Raw genomic sequence first — 24,478 nt, 5'->3', positions numbered from 1 at the left:
AACTCTCTCAGCCTGTCCTTTTATGGGAGGTGCTCTAGCCCTCTGATCACCTTCACGGCACTCCCCTGGACTTGCTCTAATAGATCTATGTCCTTCCTGTGCTGGGGATTCCAACTGAAGGCAGGACTTCAGGTAAGTTCTACATAAGAGCAGAGTAGAGGGGGAAAATCACCTCCCTTAATCTGCTGCTCACACTTCTTTTGACACAGCCCTTTCTTTGTTGGCTTTCTGGGCTGCAAACTTACATAGTCAGATCATGTTGAGTCTCTCATCCACCAGCACTCCCAAGTTCTTCTCTTCAGGGCTACCCTCAATCCATCCTCCACTCAGCCTGTATTTAAGCTTGGGAGTGTCCTGACACAGGTGCAGGAACTTGCTGCTTTAAAGCAGGTTTAGAGACTTTGGGAAAATCTTGCTTTCCCAGAGGGTAGGCTGGCTTGGGCACTTGTATAGAAGGAGCTTCTGGCCACCTCCTCTGCTGTGCTGCTGTCCTCTAGAGGAAAGGCTGATGGGTCAGGGGAAATGAGAGGTACTCTCCATACCAGAGAGACACACAGAACTTGAAGGATTTACACTCTACTCTTGGTTATTTCCCAACTAAATCTAAAATAAACGTTAAGACCTGCTAATTAATGACACTCAAGCCCCACAGTGGTGTGTAGTCACACATAAGGCTAGTCACACAAGTGAAAGGTCTTTGTTTGCTTATTTAAAACTACTTTTTAAATTTGATTCTATGACTTCTTGTTGCTAATATAGACTTCAAAGATAGTTTTCAGAGAAACAGTTTGGGCTTCATACTGGTGAGTCCACTAGTTCAGACTTGTGTCTAGGACAGTGCTCTGAGCTGGTAGCTGGAGACCTCAGAAAGAAATTGCACCTAGTTAGAAATTATGTCCCTGCTCTCTTCTGCAATGAAGGGGAGGACCCTGCACCAGTGCTGGTTTTGGCATGGCATATGGTCTTGTTATCAATGATCTGGCTGCTTTTGTGGTAAATGAAGCTTGGGATCTGCTTGGATCCCAGGTCTGTCTCACAGACATGCAGGAGGATACTTTGCCTTTGCAGTAAGTCTGGAGAGCTGCTGCAGGTGAAGACTTGCCCTCCGCACCTACTCTACCAGAACTGCAGGTGTTAAAACAGCAGCCAGCTTAAATTTTTTTATTAATATGTCTGCCTGGCTAACAGACCAAACCTAAGAGAGAAAGCAGGTTTCCCGTACAGTTTCTGGAATATCTGTAATTGTAATCTTTTGTCCCATCAATTGGGTTTGTGGGAGAGAAATGAAACCACATAGGATACAATTTTCTCTGAAGGCCATATTTTACAATTCTCATTTAAAAAGAACAGTGATGTGAAACCAATAGGGTTGCTAACATAAATAAATATTACTTACTGCGAATAACAGTTTCTGAAATAAAAAAAAAAAAAACAGTTTTTGCCTGCTTCTTTAAGGTCTGGGGCGGGCACGTTGCTTTGGAAAGGAGGTTATTGTTACATGTAATTTAATGGCATAGATACTATAAATAGGTTTCATCTCACCTAATGTTAAGACACCAAAATGTTTAGATGCCTTAATTTCCAGTGAGTCACCTCAGGCTCTTTTATTGTCAACAGAAAAAAAACGGGCACCTCTGCAGAGCTATTATGCTCCTCCTGGGATAACGAGCCAAGTCTAGTGAGTGATGCTGTGGGGATTCCCTTTATCCTCACTGGCTTCAAAAGAAATGATGAGTAATCAGTTCAGGTGCAGGGGCCTAAAGGTCCCATATCTTACTTAGGGCATGAGTAGTCCCACTGCCCTTGAACTATAAAAATGTGTAATGCTAGGATGGATTCTGTTACCATCATGTTCAGTCTCATATCATAAATTACAAATACATAATCTTCTGTGTAAATATAACCATCTCCGTGCTATTTACAATCCAATACCACTGCATGGAAGTTGTTCTATAGTCTCCATGTTATAGTTAGAAACCTTCTTTCCTCAGGTTTATTCAGGAGCAGATTTGATTCATGTCTTTAAGACCTTTGACATACTAAAAGACTTCGATATAAAAAACAAGGTATGTATTTCCTTACACACAGCTACCTCTGGAATAAAAGCAGCTTCTTACCCTACATGTGCATGTGCAGTCCCAAGGACTTTTTTTTTTTTTTTTCTCTCATGAAGTTCCAGTGGCTGAGTGGCAAGAAAAATATATTTCTGAGGCTTGTGACTGTAGCACCCCAAGAGATGCTGCATACTCCTGTGATGAGGTAAATAGATGGGCATTCTCTGGAGCAGAGCTTGATACTCAAATTTTTTTTGCACAGGGAAATATCTTGGTAATGCTGTAAAAGGTTATAAAAACATCTGTGAACTTCTGAATATTTCTACATCAGCAGTAAGGACTGAATTATACGAATGTCTCTGATTTCAGCTCATCCTAATTTTCCAAAACATGATGTTACAGGCTTTCAAAATCTGTTCCCACAAAGGGACTTTGACATACCTAAGATAGCTGAGTATTCTCATATTTGCTGAGCACTTATGCAGCAGTGTCTACCCATACATCTAAGATCCAAGAGTGCACAATGAAAAGTACAAGAGGCTTTACAAGAGCATGCCCTTCTATGTAAAATTCACGTACGTGGTAAGAGACAAAGGTCTCCTCTCATGTTGGCTGACAAGTTGGATTTGACAGATCCACTATAAATTGAAAGCCAGGCTTAAAAAGCAAGCAGTAAAACTTGCCACAGGATGTATATGTGATGTACGTACAATGCTTGATAGGACACTACCATTTCTTGCTTGTGTAATCTCCTAATGTACCCAAAAACTTTACTAGGGATATTTAAACAAAACAAAACCATCAAAGCTTTGATATAACAGTAGTGCCTGATTCAGAAAGGAAGGCAGTTATACAATGTATTCTTTTATTATTTCTAGTATCTTTTAATTTTTTTTAAATTAATTTGTAATACAGTGACCAATAATTTATTTATAAATGAAGGACATTATTTAAAAGTGTTTATGCAAGCCATACTCAATATATAGGATCTTTACTCATGCGGACGGTCAATTCTAAGTGTTGTAACAGGTCATTGCAACGTAGAGCTGAGGTTAAATGTAGTTTTATTATACAGGACGATGAATGTGTTTTGTACCCTGAAGTTAATTGAGCTGTACAGAGGGTTAGGAAGTGAAGGAGAAACATGGCTCTATGTAAGGAAGTGTGCGAGTATCTGTATAGTGATATGAGTGCACATGCAGGCGTTAATGTATATACATACTTATGTGTATGTATGTATCTACTATTTATCTGGCCCACTATTCATCTATTTATCTGTTTCTGTATATAAACTCTCACATTTTATATATAACTGTCTCTTAGTGTCCCTGTAAAATTCAAGAATGAACTACTGAACTAAATAAAAGCAGGCTAACCTGCATCAGGTGAATATCCTGCTCCCTTTATTATCTTTTGCCCTAGTGCTCTTTGCTACCTTGGCATCAGCAAAATTCTATCCACTTAGCATGCCCCGAAGTCCAACAGAGGATAAAAACAAACACATTCATGGAAATCGAGATGTTGAAACATGCTGAAAGGGAGGAAAGGGGTTAGCCAAACACAAGATTTGAGTGTTTTGGTACTATCTGCACAACTTCAAGGTGCTGACTTCTTTCTAGGCCCATGGAAGTCAGTAAAACTGGAAGCCACTGAGATTTCAGTGGATTTGTGTCAGAAGCAGAAGAATTTTCTAGATTCCACTTGAAAGAAGGTGGCAAAGTTGGTTTCCAAAACAGAATAGATTAATATACTGCTTGAACCAAATCCCAGCTGGATCATCCATAATTCCTGTTATCACTACGAAATATTCCAGGCTCGTAATTCCCATGGTAGCAAGGTAGGTGCTTCTGGGGCAGAGGAGGCAGAACAGTGGTCTTAAGAGGAAGATGGCCAGTTCCTGTGCCTGTATCCAATAGCCACCCAGCAGCATGGTAAACAGTGAGTCCCTGTGGATGCTGGAACTGCTCCTCAGTCCCCATATAGCCTCTGCATTTCTTTTGCCTTACTGCATTACTCCCCTTCCCTTTGGCCATTTTTCTCTCCTGTACATGAAATCCTTCTATAATAACTACTGCTTCCCTGAGCAGAGACGAAACAATGCTGCTTCCATTAGCCTTGCCAGAAGCTGAACTTGCTGTAATTGCAGAACGGTCCATTCAGCACTTCAATTTTGATCCCCAAACCTGTGGTCTAGCTCAGAGTTGTATATTTACTCCCAGTTAAATCAGATTTTTCATTTACCTCTGCATAATACAGGAAATTCTTTCATTTCTGGAAATGCATCTTAAAGGCATACAGAAAAAAAATTGTTTTTCTTGAAGTTTTTATTTCATTTACCAAAGAGCCTTATTTTCTATTTTCGCTTTTCAGTATTGAGAAGGGCTAGTCTTCCAAGTCAGAGCTGAACAAAATATATGTAGTAATTACTGTGTTGAGAGCTAGATTTCAGTGTAGGACAAATCGGTTATTGTGCTTTCTGTAACTGTTCTTCCTGTGTATGTTTTTTTTTCCCTCAATTTAATTTTGTGGCTTTTCTAGCAGTATGAAATCTAAAACTATTTCTTTTAAAATAGATATCTGAAGATACTTCAAAAAAGAGCATAGAACAGCTTTTTACCATTAGCAGAAGTACCATGGCAACAATAAAAAAAAATAGGAGTAAAGCTGTTACAATTTAATCTGGTTACTATTTGGCCTCCTGTTGTAGATCCAATATATGTTTCTTTGCACATAACCAATAAACCAATCCAAGCAATAAATAATTTTAAACTTTATTTGTAGTTAGAATCGTAGAATCACTAGGTTTGAAAACACCTTTGAGATCATCGAATCAAACTGTACCTGTCCACTACTAAATCCGCCAGAAGCAGAAGAGTAACATCTGCAACACCATTACTGGAAACTGTACTATGTGCTGAAGACATACTAGAAAGAATATCTTTTGCAGAAATGTCTCTTCTCTCTTTCCTCCCTGCCTTCCCCATGTAAAAAGCCATAGGAGAAGTCTAGATGTGTTGAGATGGTGAAAGAGAAGAGGCTAAGGACCTTGAACAATTTTAGCAGAAAGAAATAAGTAAGAAAACAATTTCTCGTTCTGAGCTGTATCTGAGCTGTATTGCCAGCTTTACTAAGAAATATGCTTTGATGCCAGTATGGACCTGTGGGTTATTATTTTTAATTGTCTCACAGCTGCATCTAGATACTGGTCTGCTGGGGTGTAAAATGCCCTCTGGCTGCAGTAGGATCTTTGTGCATGGATCAGTGACGGTGTATGACCCCTGCTGAGTAGCATTTCTTGAGTCAGAGAGAAAAGAAAAACAAAGCTTGCTTGGCGTCATTCAGCTGATATATTCCACTTAGTATGGCTTGGTTTGAATGATTATTTATGAAGCATGGAAATTTTTGAACAATTATGACTGCCAGCTGGTGGTTAATTGTTTGTTCTGCATTATTCTTCATGATTTACTTATTTGTTTGTGTGTGTACATTTTGTATTGTGGATATACTGTATGCTCATTTTTTCATGACAGACATTTAGGCTTCTTGTGGTTGTCCTCTGATGATTGTAATTTTCAGGTGTGTACCTTAATATTAGATGAGAGGTGGAAAGAATATAATAATTCAGAATGAATAATTCAACAACAGCTATCACATGCATACACTGTAACAGAGAATCTTGCTGTGCTATGTCCATGTTCTTATGTCTACTACAATCTTGCAGCATTTCCAAGTATAAAACTGGAAGCCAGTTACCTACACATAAAAATAATCTTCAGCTCTTCAGCTTTCCTATCACCGCTGGTCTTCGGTGCTGGCAGAATGTGAGCAATGAAGATTTGGCAGGTGGTGCCGAGATGAGACTTTGCCCAGAGATTTCCATTCTTTATTGTGCTTATGCAATCACTGTGCAGTCTCAGTGGCATCAGCAGCTATTATGCAGCAGCTGCATAATCAGGCATTTATTGGAAGAGGTGGAGAGGAAGAAGGCCACGTGTTTGGCCTCTGTGTTCTCTAATGGTACAAGATAAAGCAACTGGAAAACGCATTCTGTGATTTTTGATGTGCAGTTGTTGGCTTGTGTTTTCTGGCTGCTCTGAAGAGAACACATGCTAGGAAAATGCCATGTTTGGGTCATAACAACCAACAAAAGTGGCTGGAAAGCTTTCTGGTGGAAAAGTACCTAGGGATACTGGTCGACAGCCAGCTGAATATGAGGCAGCAGTGGGCCCAGGTGGCCAAGAAGGCCAATAGCATCCTGGTTTGTATCAGAAAGAGTGTGGCCAGCAGGAGTAGAGAAAATTCTATGAAAACTGATGTTGGCTGTGAGTCTTCTGGGAATGAAGCCTCACATATTTCCCAGCTAAATCAGATTTTACGGAGTCATTCTCATTAGGGTCCTCAGTTTAGCCTCCTGTGCAGATCTAACTTCCCATCCAGTGACTCTTGATTATAAAACACAAGCCCCTTTGCCAGTTTTAAAACCACAAGTCATGAATATCCTACTGCATCTGAAGACATTTCCTTGGTGAATTGCCAGCTTTGAAAAGAAATGTACTCTTCGGTGAGATGAATCCCAGGGTCACACGTCAGCTGGTTAAATGTTAGTAACTTGGATAAGCTCATCTTCCAGCATAATGACAAGAAATCAATACAGGAAAGTATCCAAATGATGCAAGCCTTCCTAAGAAGGGTGGAATGAATAGTCTTATGGAAATGCCTCTTCTAATATGTTAGTGAGAGTGCGTAAACATCTAGTAGGTGCTCAACTTTTAGACTGTTATAATGACTAAGGTTAATCCTGCTCTTTATTGCCAGTCAAGATTTATGAAAATTAATCTTCCACATATTAGATTTTTCTGTCTTGGTTTGCTACAGTACTCTATTATCCAAACTTTCCTTGCCACGAAGAATTTGCAGACTTGTATCAAATTACCTTTTATTATTCTATCAGCCTTCTCAGTTTGACAGATTTCCCAAAAGTCAAACAAGCTCTGCAGCTCTTTTCTGAATGCTTTCCAATCTGCCATTACAATTCTTTTCTGCTGCAGGCCCTAGTGAAGGCATGTTTCTCTCTAGCAGTCTCACCACTGCTAAGTGAGATAACAGCTCCCTGCTTCAATTGGCATCTTCTCTTCACACACTCAGGAATTTCATCAGTTTGCTTAGCCATCATACTGTATAGGAAATGGATGGTAGGTAGTTAATGAATGTTTTACTGGATATTTCAAATGGTTCCAGGATGCTCTATACCAGTGATGCCTTGAATAGTACAGTAGAGATTTGTGCCATTACCTAAAACTTATGTCGCTAGGCAACATAAAACAAAATCTCAGTGTTGTGAGACAGTAACTTTGTTGCCCAGGTAGGTGTGCTAAGTTTCAAATACTAAAGCAGAGCAAAGTATAATCATTTTTTGAGAGCTAGATTACAAACAGTTGCATATCTGATCTTCATAAGGCATTTTCAAATTTTTACAGAATACAGGAGAGGCATATGAAGAAACTAGATGCAGTGCCAAAAGTTTGCAAATCCTTTAATGAGCCCTTCATCGTCTTTTAGACAGCCTACTAGAACCTTGCAAAGCACTAGACTACATGCTGCACTCATAGGCTTCCATGTGGTCTCCACGTAGTATGCCAGGTCAGGTGCAAAACCCAACTAGAAGAATCAGTGTTCACATTTGATTGTGCGCAGAGCAAGCTGAACCTGGGACTGTTGAACCCCAAAGCTACAGTCCTCTAGATGCTTCCACAGTCCCTGACTCCTAGATAGGAAGGAGGTATGATCCTCTGGAAACTGCAATATGAGACTGGGGGTGGGCCGTCAATTTCTTGCTCCTGCAATATTAGAAAATTTACACAAACTACAATAATGGATGTATGTTCAAATACTTCCAGTGGGACCCTAGATAAACCTTTCAGTCTCATGTGTCAAGTGGAAATAAAAGAACTTGACTATCTCACATATGCACTGTGTGGATAAATACACTACAGACTATTAAGTACTCATTTACTTCTATAGTATATAAAAGCAACGTTAACTCCAGTATAGCCAGTAGTCATGAGAACTGACTTTAAGAAAGATGGGAAAATGTTAGCCAGTCTCCTAGCTAATTTTCACTAACTTTGTTTTCTAAACATACTAGACCAGGTTCACAGTAATCTAAATGGAATGAACGAAAAAAAGAAGATAGATTGCCCACACAGGTAACATTTGTTAGAATAACAAACACAGGAAGATTGGGACTTACAACGGGAAGATGTGGATTACTCTTGTCATTATCCTAATGTTTAATTTCTGTTATCTCACTTGTCTCTAACTCCTCCAAAACCTGCCCCTTATAGCTGTCATCATCACGTGGTCTTACTCGAGCCAAGTACTTGGCATGGTTGTTGGATGGCTTCAAATATTTTTACTTTTGCTTTACATATTTCCAGGGAGAAGAATAAATATGAGTAAGAGTTTGCAAAATGCCAAACCAAATTTATTTCTTGTCAATAGCATCATGATTAGGTTGTATTTTTAAGATATCCACAAAAATGCATCCACATTTTTCTCTTTTTTTATTTGTTCAGGCAAACAACAGGACTCTTTTTAATTGGGCCCCCAAACCCCTATCAAATTTGCTTTAAAATGTCTTAAAATATAAATTAAGAAGGCATTTTTCTAGATTCAGTTTTATTTTCAGCAGCATAACAGAAGTCTGGGAGGTTTTGAAGAGAGTGGTGATTGAAGAGAGTGAACTCTGGCTGCTTTCCAATCACAATTTCTTTAGAACTTTTTAGGTGATACTGTGCTGGAGATGAGCTGTCAGCATAAGAACGATGGAAGGTGCCGGGATTGGCAGCTCTTTATGATTCATCACTTTTCACAGGGGAGAAGTTTGGAATACAGTGGAAAACAAGTTTGCCTCCCTCTCTGCATGACTGATTAAAATCTGTATCACTAGTCAACACAGAATATAGTTAATGACTGTTTAATTAGTTTACTGTAATTTTTGATGTAGCTCACTGCAATTACTTTTCCACAGGCTACTACATAATAGTAATGATTTTCAATGGAAGGAAGGCAAGCTGTGTAGTGTGTGTCAGCTCTCAGAGCAGCATCATTTGAACAACTACAAGGAATTACTCTAATACAGAATTCAGCTCAGAGATACAATTAGCTACTTCATATATACAACTCCCTTAACTACAAAGGCTCCTTTGCACATAAATATTCAACCATGTACTAGAGCATCAGTCCTTCAGAAGAAAAGTTGTAGATGGACCTTGTCCCTTTTTAGATTTGAGCCCATAAGTTGTTTTTCTGCCAGGTGATCACATGAAGTGCTGTGCAAACATCGTTCCACTTATTTAACACTCACTGTAAATGGTTATGTCTTCACAATTGTTCCACCTTTTAAATTCTTTGGAGTCTAAGTAAAGGCTGTCAATACATACAAACACCAGGAAACAAATTATCTTATTGAGAAGTAAAGTGAGGTAGTTTATTTATTTTTTCAAATATCTATTTTTTACAGTTGCTTTTATCATCCTTCATTTTATGATGAGTGCCCAGTTTCCACCATTTATATCTTATACGCTGCTCTGGGGAGGCTATGTAGTGTTGTGCTGATTAAACTGTTTTCTCTGATGCTTAAAGTAATGCATCTCATTTGTTCTGTTTGTTATCACCTGGCATGGGACTAACATTAGCAGCATTTCCAATTGTGTTCTAGTGAGATTTGTCATATTTCTGTCATTTAATGTCTTTAACTGGTTTTACCTCTTTAGCATCTCCAATTTCCAAGAAATATTTTATATTGGTGTCTTTTGAGCAGCATGTTTTTTCTGCATCAAATAGATTTTTTTCACAATTTTTGTTGTAGGTATCTGTGTCTATACAGGGGTATGATAGTGTTGATCACGTAACTTCTCAAACACCTTTTAAGGTCTTGAAAACTGTTTGCTGATTGACATCAGCAGTCTCTCATGACTTAATGAACAGTATAATGACTTTTATTTTTCCCAGTTTTCAATGCTTTTTGATCTGTTTTGCTTTTCAAATGTAAACAGTCATATATCTGTTATCTACCTAATGAACAAACTGACCGTGTCTAATTGTTGATCTTTTCCTGAACTGTGCAATGAAACATCATTATAAAACCAAGGTCATACAAACACGTTTTATCACTTCTCTGATGAAATCTCTAATTGCTTGCTGTGGCTGTCTTTGTCATGATCTAATCAGGGTATAGTGACAATAAAAGTAATGCTGTGGTAGATCCTTGATCTCAGCTCTCACTGCAAATAATTGTCTGACCTTGTTACCATTTATGGTCATGCATTCAGCATTATCGCATAAGCTTTTACTGATTTTGTTACTGTCTGGTATTCCATAGTATACCATCATTTCACATTAAAATTTAGCATGCTCTCAAAGATTTGCTGCATCTCTGCATAAGGATTATTTATTACATATGGCTTTTTGTTTAATAATAACTCTGAGAATATTAAATTGTTCTGTGCATAATCTTCAGTAATAGTACCTGCTTGTTACTGCTAAAGTTAGTGATTTATCTGTTTCTTGATATCCAAAATATATGTTGGCGTTGATTTTCCAAAACATTGAATGCAAGGGGATTTTACTTCAAAGACTCTTATTTGTTTTGCTGCTTCTTCATTCTCACTTCTGTTAAAAGCACTGAGTGTACATAGATAGTTGTTTTGCAGGCAGTTTTAGTAATTCTCTGGGGCACAGCCTACTTAAGACAGACAGTATTCTACCCATAATTTTCTTCCTTTTTTCCCCCATTTGTTTTTTGAAAAGTGTTTTCTTTTAGTTCAGAATTCTAATTTATGATAAATTTCCTACTAAGAAATCCTGTTGCAATTTTACTAAGTATAGGAAGGCTTGCCTGTTTAGATCATTAACTCCAGCTCCTTGACATCTCCCCTTTTATTTCTTCAACCACTTGCAGTATCTTTGGGCAATGCAGTTGATTGATTCTCCCTGTCACTTGCTTGTTCATCTGCCTTATTTGGTGTCTAGAAAACTAAAAGCAATTAGTCAAATTTTATCAATGTAATAAAAGTTTTGGTCCCTGTTAATTAAAGCTTAACACAGCTGAGACTGCATAACTCAATGCAAGATATGGGAGCTACTCACTGCTTTAAACCTTCTCCTCTGCTACTGTAGATCCAGCTACTCTTAAAAGCATATCAGAGACAATAGGCTGATTTTCAGTTACATTTGACAGATCTAAAGCAGGAGTGACTGAGAGTGCCGGACTTAGCTTTTTAGATGCAGACATGAAAGTGAAATCAGCCAGCCTAGCCAGCTTTGATGTACTATTGAGAGAAACATCTGGACTGCATGAATGTACATAGGTATGAAGCTCAGCTGTCACATTCAGCTGTACTCGGAAAGTGGCTGGAGCTGTTATAAGATTCTAAACTATCAGAGAGAAACTTAAGTGAAGGACTTTGGAATAACCTTATTGTTTTATTTTTCAGTGCATACATAAACTGTAAAATGTGTATGTGCTATTATAATTACTATTGAAAAGATGGCACAGAAGAGGATGTAAGGGGAAGGACTTTTGTAACTACTAAAATAAGGACAGACACGTTTAAAACTACAGTTTCAATTCTAACAGAGATGAGGGAATCCATTGACAAAACTTGGGATGTCACACATACCCATGTGTGACACTATAGTTTTGTGACATTATGCAATGCAATTGTGGGCTTAATTGCAGTCTTTCATTTCACATGAATTTTACACTGCTGTCTGCTACTTCAGCAGCATCATTTTGGATTTGTTATAACGTAAATGAGGTAAGGATCTTTGAGCAAAAAAATTACTCAAATATACAGGAAAATTTAAATATGGACTATGTTCAGAAATGGTTTACAGTATTTTTACTAGCTTTCACTTCTCTGTGTGCAGAGTTCATTTAGCAACAGTCTTCAGATAATCTTTTAATTACTCAGTTTTCTTCTAATTGCTATTTTCTGACAATCCATAACCACATTTAAGTTAATTTAAATCACTTCAACTGTACAGTCCATTTAAAAGAAAGACCTTCATGAGCTGATGGGTGTGACACTCCCGGTTTAATGGAAAGGCTGAGAAACAGCTAGAACAGAGAATATCAATCAGCCCATATCCAATGAATCTGCAGTTAACATGAGTGTAGAGAAATAAATGTTGCAATATGGGCTCTATAATCTTCAGAGCAAAAGGAAAACGAGAATAAGACACGAAATTAACAATATGTATTACATATATATAAAAAAAGACATGGTGTCTATCAGTATACACAAGGATTCATTATATTCAAGACACTATATAATCAAGATATTCAGATTGACATGGACAGAAACCTTGTGTACTGGTTTAACTTCACATGCTAACAGTTAATTTCTAAATACAAGAAAGCATCCAGTAAATTACATATCTTGAATTATTTAAATGCAAATGATGAAATTAAAAATTAAATCTTCCCATTTATTTGCATTATTATCGTACTGAGAAAAGCAAACAAGACTAAGTGCTGCAGATTTTGAGGTATTTGACTGCAAGCCCACTGCCTGTTTGCGCTGTTGTTCCTGACAAGTTGAAGGCCAGGCAGCAGAAGGGATACACAATGCAAAACCAATTTCTGCATATGGCTCTTTTAGGAGCAAAATGTGATTTCCTTACCTTTGCTTTTGTTTTAAGTATTTTCTGTTTTTACAGTTAGGCCATTCCTAGTAAACATACAAGAATATTTAGAAGAAAATATATTCAGCAGTATCTGTTATTCTAACCCAATATATTTTTAAGGGAATGGAAGCACACATATAATGGTAGATGTTGCCCAACACACCTAATATCTGTTACCAGACAGATTCTCCAGATAATTCCCAGAGAGTTCTTTCATAAAAGCAGTATATAAGTATTCAATTTTATTACTTTCCATCATTTTTTAAAAAAAAAAAAAAAAGCTGCTCTGGTTTGCCATATTTAATCTGAGTATAACATAAAAGCCTACCTAGAGGATGTAAATTAAAACTATGCTTTGTCCTGTGATGCAAAATTTCGCATTTTTAAAATATTATCATCGTAATCCTGTGTAATGTAGTGATATTGCAAATACAAATTTAAGATCTTATTTTCAAAACATTTTACTTAAAATGGAATGACGCAAATTTTGTTCTCTTTGTTACTGTAAATGTCTTGTATTAAGAGCAACCTCTGCACAAAACCCACCTGACACCCCAGTGCCTAATGTTTTTGGTGGAATATGGCCATGGTCATACTGCACAGCTAACCCACTTCAGTGCCAATGTCCTAAGCTAGGTAACACAGGCAAAACTGCATCTGCAGCTCATACAAATTACAGAACCAGAGGACCTACTGAATGTGTATATTTCACTCCAGTCATAGTCTGTATCCTGCTTCAAAGTTTGGCATCAAAGGGAGTTATTTCACCCAGCCTTCTTAGCCACCAGCAAAGCCATTCATTCCTTGCATTTTTCTCACAGTTGCTGTGGACATGCTCAGTTACCTGCTGGCTTCTAAACACTGCCAATATTTTTACAGGCTTTTTTTCTCTCTTTGTTTATAAATGCTTTGGTAGTAATTTAAGGAGGTGTCAAGTAGCAGATAAATAGCAGTGGGCTAAAAACTAATCTATTTGTTGTCTGAAAGACAATGTGACTCTGAAGAATTCACAGCAATAGTAGATTGCAACATCTAATAAGACCTGCCTTTGCCTAACCCATTCCAACTACATAAATGAAATAAGCACAGGCTTACCCTGTTGTGTGGATATTTTTCCTGATTCTGGACAACCAGTAATTTTCTGAAAATGTGAGTCATGAAGTATAACATACATGGTCACATACAGAGGAGACATTGCTTCTGTGTGCTCTTGTGCAGAAAGGCAGGGAATAGCAAGGCCAAAGTTAGATTTCAATACAGCATTCCTCTTGATTTGCATCCTTGATGGAGGTGGAGAGGAGTTTAACATCACGAGAGCAAGGCAGAGAGATCACATTCATCTGTTCCCTTCTCACAGCATGAACGTGGAGAATTGGAGAAACTCCGCGAGGCTGCCCTGGCCCACACTTATGTTATCTGTCCTTTTTTTAAAGTCATTATTAATTGCTGTGGTTGTGAGAACAAGTTTTTTCAGTAGCCAGGATTTTGACTCCTCAACTTACAATATCTCATTTTATTACCTCCCTGGCTTGTACTTTGTTGAGCAGTAGTAACAATTTGCCTGCTGCTTGTTGCTGCTTGATCTCTAGCTGTTAAAAGCCTGCTCAGGCTAACCAGACTGCAGACTCTTACATGGACCAGTGAGCGTGGAAGAGACCAGCTCATGCACCTAAGTGATGACCTGGAGGAACCACCATGAGGCAAGCCACAACAGTTTAAGCTTATTCATTTGCAGTCTGTGATGGTATTTGGATGGTAGAAGGTATATCCACCAGGACCTCAAGATCACACAGGTCTTTGGACAGCCCTCAGATGGTTTCCATACTAAAGAAGAAATCAATATTAGTTGGGCCACAAATACCATGCACCACATGATGAAGCAACACAATTCTGAATTGGGCTCTATGTTTCTGAGATTAACAATTTTCCTTCCTTTTCTTGAACAATACTGCAAGCCCTCTGCAGAGCAGCCAGCAGCATGTATAATGTATTCCAGGCTTCTTTAGTTATAACAAAACTATGGCTATACATGGTCTTCTTTGTCTCAAGTAAATAATAAAGTGATCTGCTATGACAAAATGTTTAAACATCTTTGGGATGGTTCTTATGCTACGACTTGCTTGATTTTTCTCTCTGATATATCTGTTTCAGTCACTGGTTTCACTGCCAATTCACAGCATTTAAACTAGAACAAGAAAAGAAATTATAAAATGAAAAGCACTTACATATGCTATTTAATCGAGGAAAATCCCAAACTCTAGCTCTACAAACTACAGATTAATCCTGCTATATTTCTTGGGATAGTTTCTTACACTGTTGGTTCTCCGCAATAAGGATACCTAAAATCTTCAGTGTTGCTGAGATTCTTGATGTACAAGAATCACCGTCCTAGTATCATGATGTAGAATCTTCCAGAATGGGCATATTTTTTAACTATATTAGGATAAATATAGTACAGGGAGCTAACAACTTTAGCATCTGTCACCATGAAAACTTGCAAGCTGTTTTGGAAAATATATTTAACAGTATTTAAATTCTTATGCTCCGAGATATATGCATATCTCACAGGATTAAAAAAATATATTTTGTCTTTTCAGAAAGCTCATCTGTACACAAGAACTGTTCTTATGATATGACACTATTAATATGTATACACATTTATACACCTTGTGAGGTGATAGAGAAAATGCTTATTTTCTCTATGAAGTGAAAAGCTGGGATAAGTTTAGGACAAATTAGAAACACTAACACAAACTGAAAAGTTGACAGACTGGAAACCTTATGTTACCAAAGCATCTAAGAGTCTGAATCATCAGAAATTTATCATTCAGAAATTCAGGTATAAAATACAAAAAGATATTTACAGATTAGGCAATTTTAAAATCAGTGATGGAAATTATAAATCCAGTAATTCCATTGCACTGCTTTGCTAACAGTATGATCACATTTTAAGACAAAAGTACTGAGGTCTTTCATGAAATATAGACTGCGGTAGGACCAGACTCCGAAACTAAACTTAATTTCTACATGGCAAAATAACCATATTTTCAAATGCATAACCTGCAGAATATCTGTCAGGGAAATAAGTAGCCAGTCAAACTCTTCTTACTCCCCACTGTCTTTGCAATTGCTATAGTACACAAGTCTTTCATTTTCTGAGGGAGCTGTTTACTCAAAAACCTCTTTCACATGCTGAAGGCCTTACCTGTGATCACCAGTGCCTACTACCTTTTTCTCAGTATTTTTCATTTATGCAACTCAGACTGAGTCATCTATGCACTTAGTTAAGGGGCTGTGGGTTTTAAAAGTTGCAGGTTATAAGTTTGAAAATACAGCATCTCTTGTAGTGTCCTATGTGGTACAATACAAGGGATAAATATGGTTTGCTAAGGAAACATCTACTTATTTCTTCTATTCAGCAATTAAAGAATTAGGAAAAAAAAGAAGAAACAATTTTATGGGAAGTGAAGGGAGCACAGACAAGCAGTTCACTGGGGAAGGTGCGAGGGTTACTGGAGGGACTTAGCAATGCTCACCTCCTGCAGACACAGGAAAAGGAGCATATGGGATTTGCTCACCTGATCCTAACATACATTCTCCGCTTAATGCTTTAAGAAAAAGCAAAGAAACACAACAACAGAAGTTAGTAATGGAAAATGACCAAGAATCCTTCAAGTATTATTAAACAGTTTCCTTTAGTTTGTAATAGTATGGTGGAACTAACAAGTGGTATAACAAGGTTAATATCTTTTTGATAAATATATATTCAGGTAGTCATGGCATTTTTATATATACACACATGTATTAAGCAAAAATACAATTACTGTACTACAAATGTTGATCTTGATCTGTCTGGCAATTCTGACTGAAGACTGGGAAAATCGATGTGCAAAAACCCTGACGGAATTAGAAGAATTAAAAAGGAAAGAAGAGGAAGAATAACTAAGCACGAACTTAGACTCTTTGGTCTGGACAAGGCTGGCCAGAATGGTCCCTAAGCAGATCTGCACTGGACACACCCAATACCGACTACTATGCCAAATTACTTCCTTTTTCATTGCTTCTTCTCTTTGGTCAGACTATCATTACTTTTTCTATTACAAAAAAAATCTTCAACTCTATTTCCTTTAGATTTACACTTAAAATTAAAAAGCAAGTTATGAAATAACAGGACTATTGCTATCATCATCCCATCTGCAATATAGTGCTACCCAAAGGTTTCAGACCAAGATAAAAATTGTGGTTTCACATGCCCTATAGGTTCAGGAACTGTAGTCATCTTTTTCACCCTCCTCATTCTTAGATCACTCCATTTTGCCAAACCTCAGCACTCAACTTTCCGGAACACTTTTAAATACGCTAGTGGCTCTGTATACTCTCTGCCTGCTTTCAAATCTTTATGCTGTATTTATGTTAAGAAAAAAAATCCCTACCTGACTTGGCACTTTATTCAAAGCATTATTTAATTCATCTCTCTTCCTTTGCTTCTGTTTTCTTTGGTAAAAACAGTCCAAAATCATTCAATGTCATTTGGTCAGGGTTATTTTTTGGAGGGCATTTTTTTTTGGTAGCATTTAACTTTACAGTAGCCTACATGTGTCACCCTGTCAAATGAAATCAACCTATGCTTTTTTGGCTGTGCATATAAATATACTAACCTGGTTTTTATGTTGTTTCTGTGTCTCGCGTCACAAGTAGTGTGGATTTGTGAAATCTCACATTGAAGCTACTTCAGTGCTGCTACTTATACAATCTTTTAAAACCAGACCAACAGACACATAGATACACATAGCAATTAGTCTTTGACATGAGATTAAAATTGATTTTATAATCGTTAGTGTAAAACAAAAAACACTTTCAAATACAGGTGATAGTTCACACTACAAAATAACAGGGTCAAAAAATATATCACAATAGGGTTTAACTTACTCACCAGGCAGATGTACTCTGAAAAGACATCAGGGGTGGCCTTAAAGCATCTCCTTTTAAAGTATGTACTGTCTGTGATGTTTGAGGCTGTGGCTGAGTTTGAGGCTGTGTCTGTACTTGGCTTGGATCCTGATCAGGGTTAATCCATCGGCTCTGTCCCTGTGTCATCCACTTTCCCTGGATTCCCCACCGTGCCAGGTAAAATTTGCAAATATCATAGTTCATTGAAGAGTAATATAAAAGGTCCAGTACCAGCAAGATTACCACAAAAAAGCCATAGATCCACACTCCTAACAGTGCACTGTAGTTGCTGTGAAAAAATAAAAGGGAAACCAAAAAAGTTATATGATATATCAGCAATGGTCATCATGTTAGTTTAAGGTTGTTTGTTTCATTAATTATGTAAATATAATATATAGATGGATGAAATAGAAATTCTGTTTTAAAGCATGTGTCCCTAAGAAATATTTATTATTTGAATATAAATACTGCTATATGCATGACATGGGAGGTTTTTAAAAAATAAGGCCCCCTGTCTTACAAACATATTTATTTCTCCCTCTCATCTGTGTATTTATATCAGCATATAAATTTGGTGTACCATTAGCTTCAATGCTTTCTGTGATACCACTGATACACGGTTGATAGGTCATATGTCTAATTCTGCAAATTCTCACTCATAGAGAGTAACCCTGCTGAAAGTGACAGGGCAGTTAGGAGAGTGAAGGTTAACCACATGAAAATATGCAGTAATAATTAAGACTGAGTACCATCTATATTATTGAAAATTTTCACTGTTGACATGCATTACAAACCACATATCTTAAAGGCTGTTTAATGTGCTTGCATTTGTTCTGAATTTAATATTAATTATTGCTGGATAGTAGAAGTATAGGCTTTCAAGAGCAACTGCTTTAGATCCTTTAGATCTTTAGTTTGCTGGTAATAAATGTAGGACGGAAGAACATTGACAAGATCACGTCATACAATGCATTCCACTGGAAGGGAAATATGTACTACATTTATATGTACATGTTGGTGTAGTTATAATGTATATATATAGGTAAAGGCCATGAAAATTATCAGTTGGTGACATGGCGTTCAGAACTGTAAAGCTATGACAGATGCCTAAAGAAAGGGAGGGGCAAAAAGGAGGAAAAGTTATAAAGGGTCAAGGATTTGGAGATCAAAAAGGGGAAGAAGTGCTAAAGCTCTGCTGGATATGCTGTATTATTAAAAGAAAAATGACTGTCAGGTGTCAATGCAGTTTGGATTGGAAACTGTGAGAGGGGAGGATGAGGTCGGAACAGAGGAGGAAAGAAACTTGTAAGAATGAGGCAGTTAATCCAGATCTATGAGCTAATGTGGAAGTATGTACATCAGAAACTGAAAACAAGAGAAAACAAGGGATACTAGTAAAAAACATCATTAGGAAGACAGTCTTGGAAAAAAAATTACATCAAAGTAATAAGTGCACAACCCACATCTACATGAACCTGAATGTACATGAATAAAATTGAGCACACAGTCAACTGCGCTCTTTCACAGACATTTGAAGAAACTTTGAGAGAACTGTGTTTTATGAGAACACTGATCAAAATGGAAATACTGTGAGGAGGAAAAAGGCTGAGAAGACATATTATAGATGCAAGCCAGACAGGTATTCCGACATTTTAAATACATGTTTCAAACCTCTTTCCGATCTAAAACATTTCAAATCTCTGCTTTGAACTTTCACTTCCATTTAAACTTTTGTATGACCCTTCATTATATATTTGAAAAAAAATTCAGGATTTGAAACAAGGGATCAGGTAAGAAATCAGAATTTCATTTTCTTTGTTGCTGCCTGTCAGCACCTAAGAAGACTGATTTTCCTTTCCAGGGAATTATTTTTCCAGTACACAGAGATCATGAACTTAGATTTAATGAGGTTCCATAGCAAACAACTAAGTAGCAAGAGGAAGGTCAGAGCTGTTAATGAATACCTTCCCTTGCAACTTTTGGATTATGCAAGCCGAGGATTTATAAAAATTTTCAGTACATTTCCACATGGATTGGAAGTAGACAAGCTACAGTGCTTCTGAAAATCCTTAACAGTCTTTGTCTCTACTAAGGACTTACACAGTCATGCCTAACTTCACAGAACAGGGTGTAGACCTTTGTAATGCATTAAGATCTTTGCAGTGAAGTCACTTGAAAGTGTAACAGGATCTGGTTAATCCATGCTTCTCAGCAGGGCTACTGTTGACTTTCAGTGAATTTATTCCTATTGGGGTAAATCGATATTTTCTGCTAATAAAAACGAAAGGGAAGGGAAAGCTAGAGAAGTCATGAAGAAATCCATTGAGACAAACAAATCCTGTTCTTCTTCATCACTAATAGGATCCCTTTTACAAATAGGTGAGCTGTATTTGATCCACAGTAAGAATGGAAACACTAGAAAACATGTTATTTTTGTTTTGGCAACAGTGTGAGAGGCAGGAACATTTCTCATTTTGAGTTAACTCAAATGAACTTGTTCCTATATTAAGTATTTAGTTTCACCCATTAAGATTTTTGTTAGTGAAAACTAGAGCTATTTTGAGTGTGCCAATTTAAAGCAATAATTTATTAATCATGCCATATGTGATTTATCCATCTGCTTCTTCTAAATAACATCTGTTTCTTACAAGTTCAAAACTAAAAGACTATTTTCTTTTAATTAACAGTGGGACAACAGCTCTATTAAAAGGGTCTTGTGAAAAATCACAAGCAAAATTAATAAGAAGTATGTTTTGTACACAGAGGGAAATTCCACAGTTTGATGTTTTGTGTTTCTCAAACTCTTAAGGCTGTAGAAAATAATTATTTTGCTGATGGGTACTAATTATGGTAAAAATTAAGACCTCTCATTAAGAAGATGTCTTAATTAAAAAATAAACAATTTTTCTTCACTGAATAACAGTTAGGCCAGAGAGACAGAAAAGATCTGGGAATGAAAAAACTAAGTTTTTTTAAATGCTCCCATTTCATTGCATGGAATGATTTAATGGTAAAAGTTTCATCTTGCTATCTGATTTTCTTGTACTTCTGCGCAGAAGTTTCATTTCAACTTAAAATGAAGCATGGACAGATTCCAAATTTACCAAAATATAAATTATAGGGGTTTCTTCCTCCACAAGGATAATCAAGTATAATAGTTGTTTTGGAGTGGTTATATCTCCTTTCTCCCCTTCTCCAGATGGAAAGCTTGCCCTGCTCTGCTAGTGCTCCTGCCCCTCCCTATCAGTCATTCTGGAGTTTTCTGTTTAGGTTCAATGCAAAGTTTAGCAACACAACACTGAAAGTTACTTCTAAAGCTATGTTGCCCAGTTCTCTGTTGCTGCTGGCACCCAAGTACAAAAGCTAAATTTGCACTAGAAGCTACAAGTTTTTTTTCTCCATTAAACAGGAAAATTCATGGAACTATCAGAAAAGCTTAGTGTCTCATTTTAAGACACTTGGTCTTTTATAGAAATACAATGTATATATGGTATAGCCTTGATACAGAGCCCACTTGTGTAAACGGAAAGGTTTGCTCTGACTTTAGGGAGTCTTGAAATGGGCTCTCTGAGAACAAGAAATGCTTTTACCATCTATCTCCTCCTATTCCATCTACAGAATCCTGCTTAGATTTCTCTTACAATCCTTCGTGTAAATGAAAATACAGGTTCTTTTACTATTATTCCTACCCATGTGATTCCTTCCATCTAATTCATTAACTTTTTGAGACAGATGACAAGCAGGTTAGGACTGGGCTATATATATATTTTTAGAAGAGTTTGTTGTTTTTTTATGTACAGCAACAGAAAATAATTAATTTGGGAATTGAGGCTTAAAAAATCCCAACAAACCAGAACAATTGTGAGCAGAATCCTACTACTGTAGATTTTAAATGAGGGTAGATAGCCATGGAAACTTACTTTCCCTGTTCTGCTTAAATGGGGCTTTTCCTTGCAGTTCTAATATGTTTTAAGTGTTGCCCCAAGGAAATGCAAGGTTACATCATAACAAATGCCTTGATATTTCTAACACTGAGGAAATCTGTGCAGTTTTTGCATGTACACTTTAAATGTGGGTTTCGCCCAATTTTAGTTTTACCATTATTTCAAGGCCTTTGCCAAGTCTTGTGTTTTCCTATAGAATCTGTTACTGCAGTATAGAACTGTTACAGAGGTCTTCCCAACTATATCACTTCTTTTTGCAACAGGTGGCAGTGAAATTGACAAGTATTATTTTTCTTTCTTACTTGTAAAGATGACTTTCTAGGAGATATTTAAGCAAATGCTAGCTCTGCAAGGGACATGTTGTAAATGGAGAAAGATAGGGCTGTTCTATCCTCACATTGCTTTTGGTGCAATGTTGTAGTGTGGTGTGCAAAAGCCACTCAACCCTGAAACACTGCAATAAAAGATAAGGAAAAACATGTATGCACTACAGACTGCTGTAACACTGTTCCAGTATCAGATTAAAGACCCCTATTGTTGTAATACTGCTGATAATCCATCAAAACATGCATAACAGAAAATCTGAGAAAGCATGAATACTAGATTCAAGTGAATACTATTTTAATAACACTTAACTTATTTTATAAAACAACAACGTTTTATGGAAAAATACTTCGGATGGCAGAACTTCTGCCTGATAGACATCATTGCTATTTCTATATTTAATATTAAATATTTCTATTTTTAATATTAAATTAATTGTTCACAGTCAAAATATTAGAAATTAATCTGCATGACTGCACAGGTATAATAGCCTAGTATTATACACTTATCAAAACACAGGAATCTTTAGTTATAGTAATTGAAAAAATATAAGTAAACTTCACTATAGTTATACTGTGTGACTATAAGAGACAAATGTATTTTTTCAGCTGTGCTATGACAAATAAGTTACAAGTCATTTCATTAATTTTTTCCCTCAACTGTATTATAAAACAAGCAATTTGTTTGATGATCACAAGAATAGCTAAGGGGGAAAATAAACCAAACAACAATATTGAAATAAAACAGATAAAAATATTGAATCACTCTTCCTTGAGAACGATAAACCTTTTTTCCTGTTCATTGCTATTCTGACATCCTAATCATTCTCCCCAGCCACAGCACAATAGGTTTCATCAGAAATTTTTTCAGTGGTATGTGAAATCAGATCTAAACAAAGAGATGACTGTTACTGTAAAGTGAACCCTGGATTTATCAGAATCCAAATAGTTAAGTTATTGTATATGTTAAATAAATTCAGTGTATTAATTACAATGCTTTTTACAACATTTTTAATGTAGGTATCTACACTTTTCTTCTTTTGCCCCCCCCCAGCATACTGAAATTTTCAGGAAGTTTTCTACTAGTCTCAGGGAGCTCAGGGTGAGGATTTCTCTCTCCCTCTGACTCACTTCGTTGGTGGAATTTTAGGTAGAAAGTTAGCGTCCCTCCATTTTCCTGGCCCTGACTTATTTATCAGAAGCAGTGCTTCAAGGAAGCTACATAAAGGCAATACTGGTCCACTCTTGCACTTCTCTAAGCTACCTCTCCAGAAGTTTTTTATTCTATTTAGCATGATTTCACATACCTTTGCAAAAGACTAGCTAATGTCCACAGGGAATTCTAGACTGAAGACATATAAAGTACTTCTAAAAACTACAGAGGTAGCTCTTCATTACAGCTGAATGAGGTGACTATCTACCAAAATAGATTGGTAAATGAAAACTAAAATAATATTTACAGTATGCTCTAATTACTTTCCTTAAAACAAATACACAGAATGCCAAATTACCTTTTCCCATTGAAGAACTCCTCACACACAACAGCCCTATAATATTAGCAGTCCTTTATTTATTTCTGATGGGGAACGTGCCTGTGTGTGTACATGTACAGATATAAGTGGGCATTCAAACAGAGAATGCAGGAGACAGAGAAATGTTCAGCACTCCAGGGCATATTTTGCATGTCTGCTTTGGGAAGTGGCTGATTGCCCTACCCCTTTTCAAGTTGCTGGTGAAGGGAAGAACAGAAGGACCTTACCTTAGTAAGCTCTTGCCATGGCTACGCAAAGTAGCTGCTGAGGTACTGGAAAAGGCCTGAAAGCACTGGCTTTCTACTTGGCTGAACTACAATTTCCCAGTAATATCCCAAATTCTGAGATGAAGCTGCCTGTTAGGCATACTTGGTGCTGGATTTACAGAACAGTAAGGGAAAAAATAAAGCAAATTTGCTGTGCACAAGACAAAGAACTGGAAAAATGCAGGAGCAATAGCCACACTAGTCCATTTTTGAGACTCTTTTTATCACTCTAAGTGTGAAGCAGTTTCAGGATCTGTTTGCAACTATGCATATAACCCTTTTGAAACCACAGTCCTGTGAGGACTAAGGCAAGTAAATTTCATCTCAAGGACATGGCTGCACATGCAATAATAAGAACATATAGATCTACATTGATTTAAAGGTATCTTATATAGGTAGAGTCTATTATCTTTCTTTCACACTACACAGTAGACAGAATTCTCTATACTATGTGACTGTTACTTTAAGAGCTGTAAAGTTAGAACATGCACCTTCTACATCTATGCAAGACTAAAACTTCTCTAGGCAGAGCTGTATGAGGGGTGGTTGTTAAGGAAGACAACAGTTTGCTGACTGTGAGCTGCCTGCTGCTGGACACAGCTGCACACAGTGAGTTAAAAGAGCCAATATCAGTATTTCAGCACCATAATCACCTAGCAGCCTTGCATCTGCTTCCACAGGAATGAATGACAACACATCGACTGCCTCTTGATCTGC

General features: G+C 37.0%; 1 protein-coding gene across 18 annotated transcripts in view; it reads right to left on the bottom strand.

Moving 5' to 3' along the window:
* SHISAL1 (shisa like 1) overlaps positions 1-24,478 on the bottom strand; it is a 71,863-nt gene that overhangs the window by 10,353 nt on the left and 37,032 nt on the right. For 5 of the 18 annotated variants that reach the window (XM_054073055.1, XM_054073046.1, XM_054073077.1 and 2 more), the window contains exon 4: positions 17,680-17,985. In XM_054073055.1, coding sequence (XP_053929030.1) covers positions 17,680-17,985 — 306 coding nt within the window. Of the gene's footprint in view, positions 1-2,172; positions 14,932-16,282; positions 16,355-17,404; positions 17,500-17,679; positions 17,986-24,478 lie in introns of those variants that run through there. The other 13 variants (XM_054073039.1, XM_054073065.1, XM_054073096.1 and 10 more) reach the window with 10 other exon arrangements.

This window comes from Cuculus canorus, chromosome 1, assembly GCF_017976375.1.
Source record: "Cuculus canorus isolate bCucCan1 chromosome 1, bCucCan1.pri, whole genome shotgun sequence".
Classification (NCBI taxonomy): domain Eukaryota; kingdom Metazoa; phylum Chordata; class Aves; order Cuculiformes; family Cuculidae; genus Cuculus; species Cuculus canorus.
This window is presented reverse-complemented; position numbering and strand designations above follow the sequence as displayed.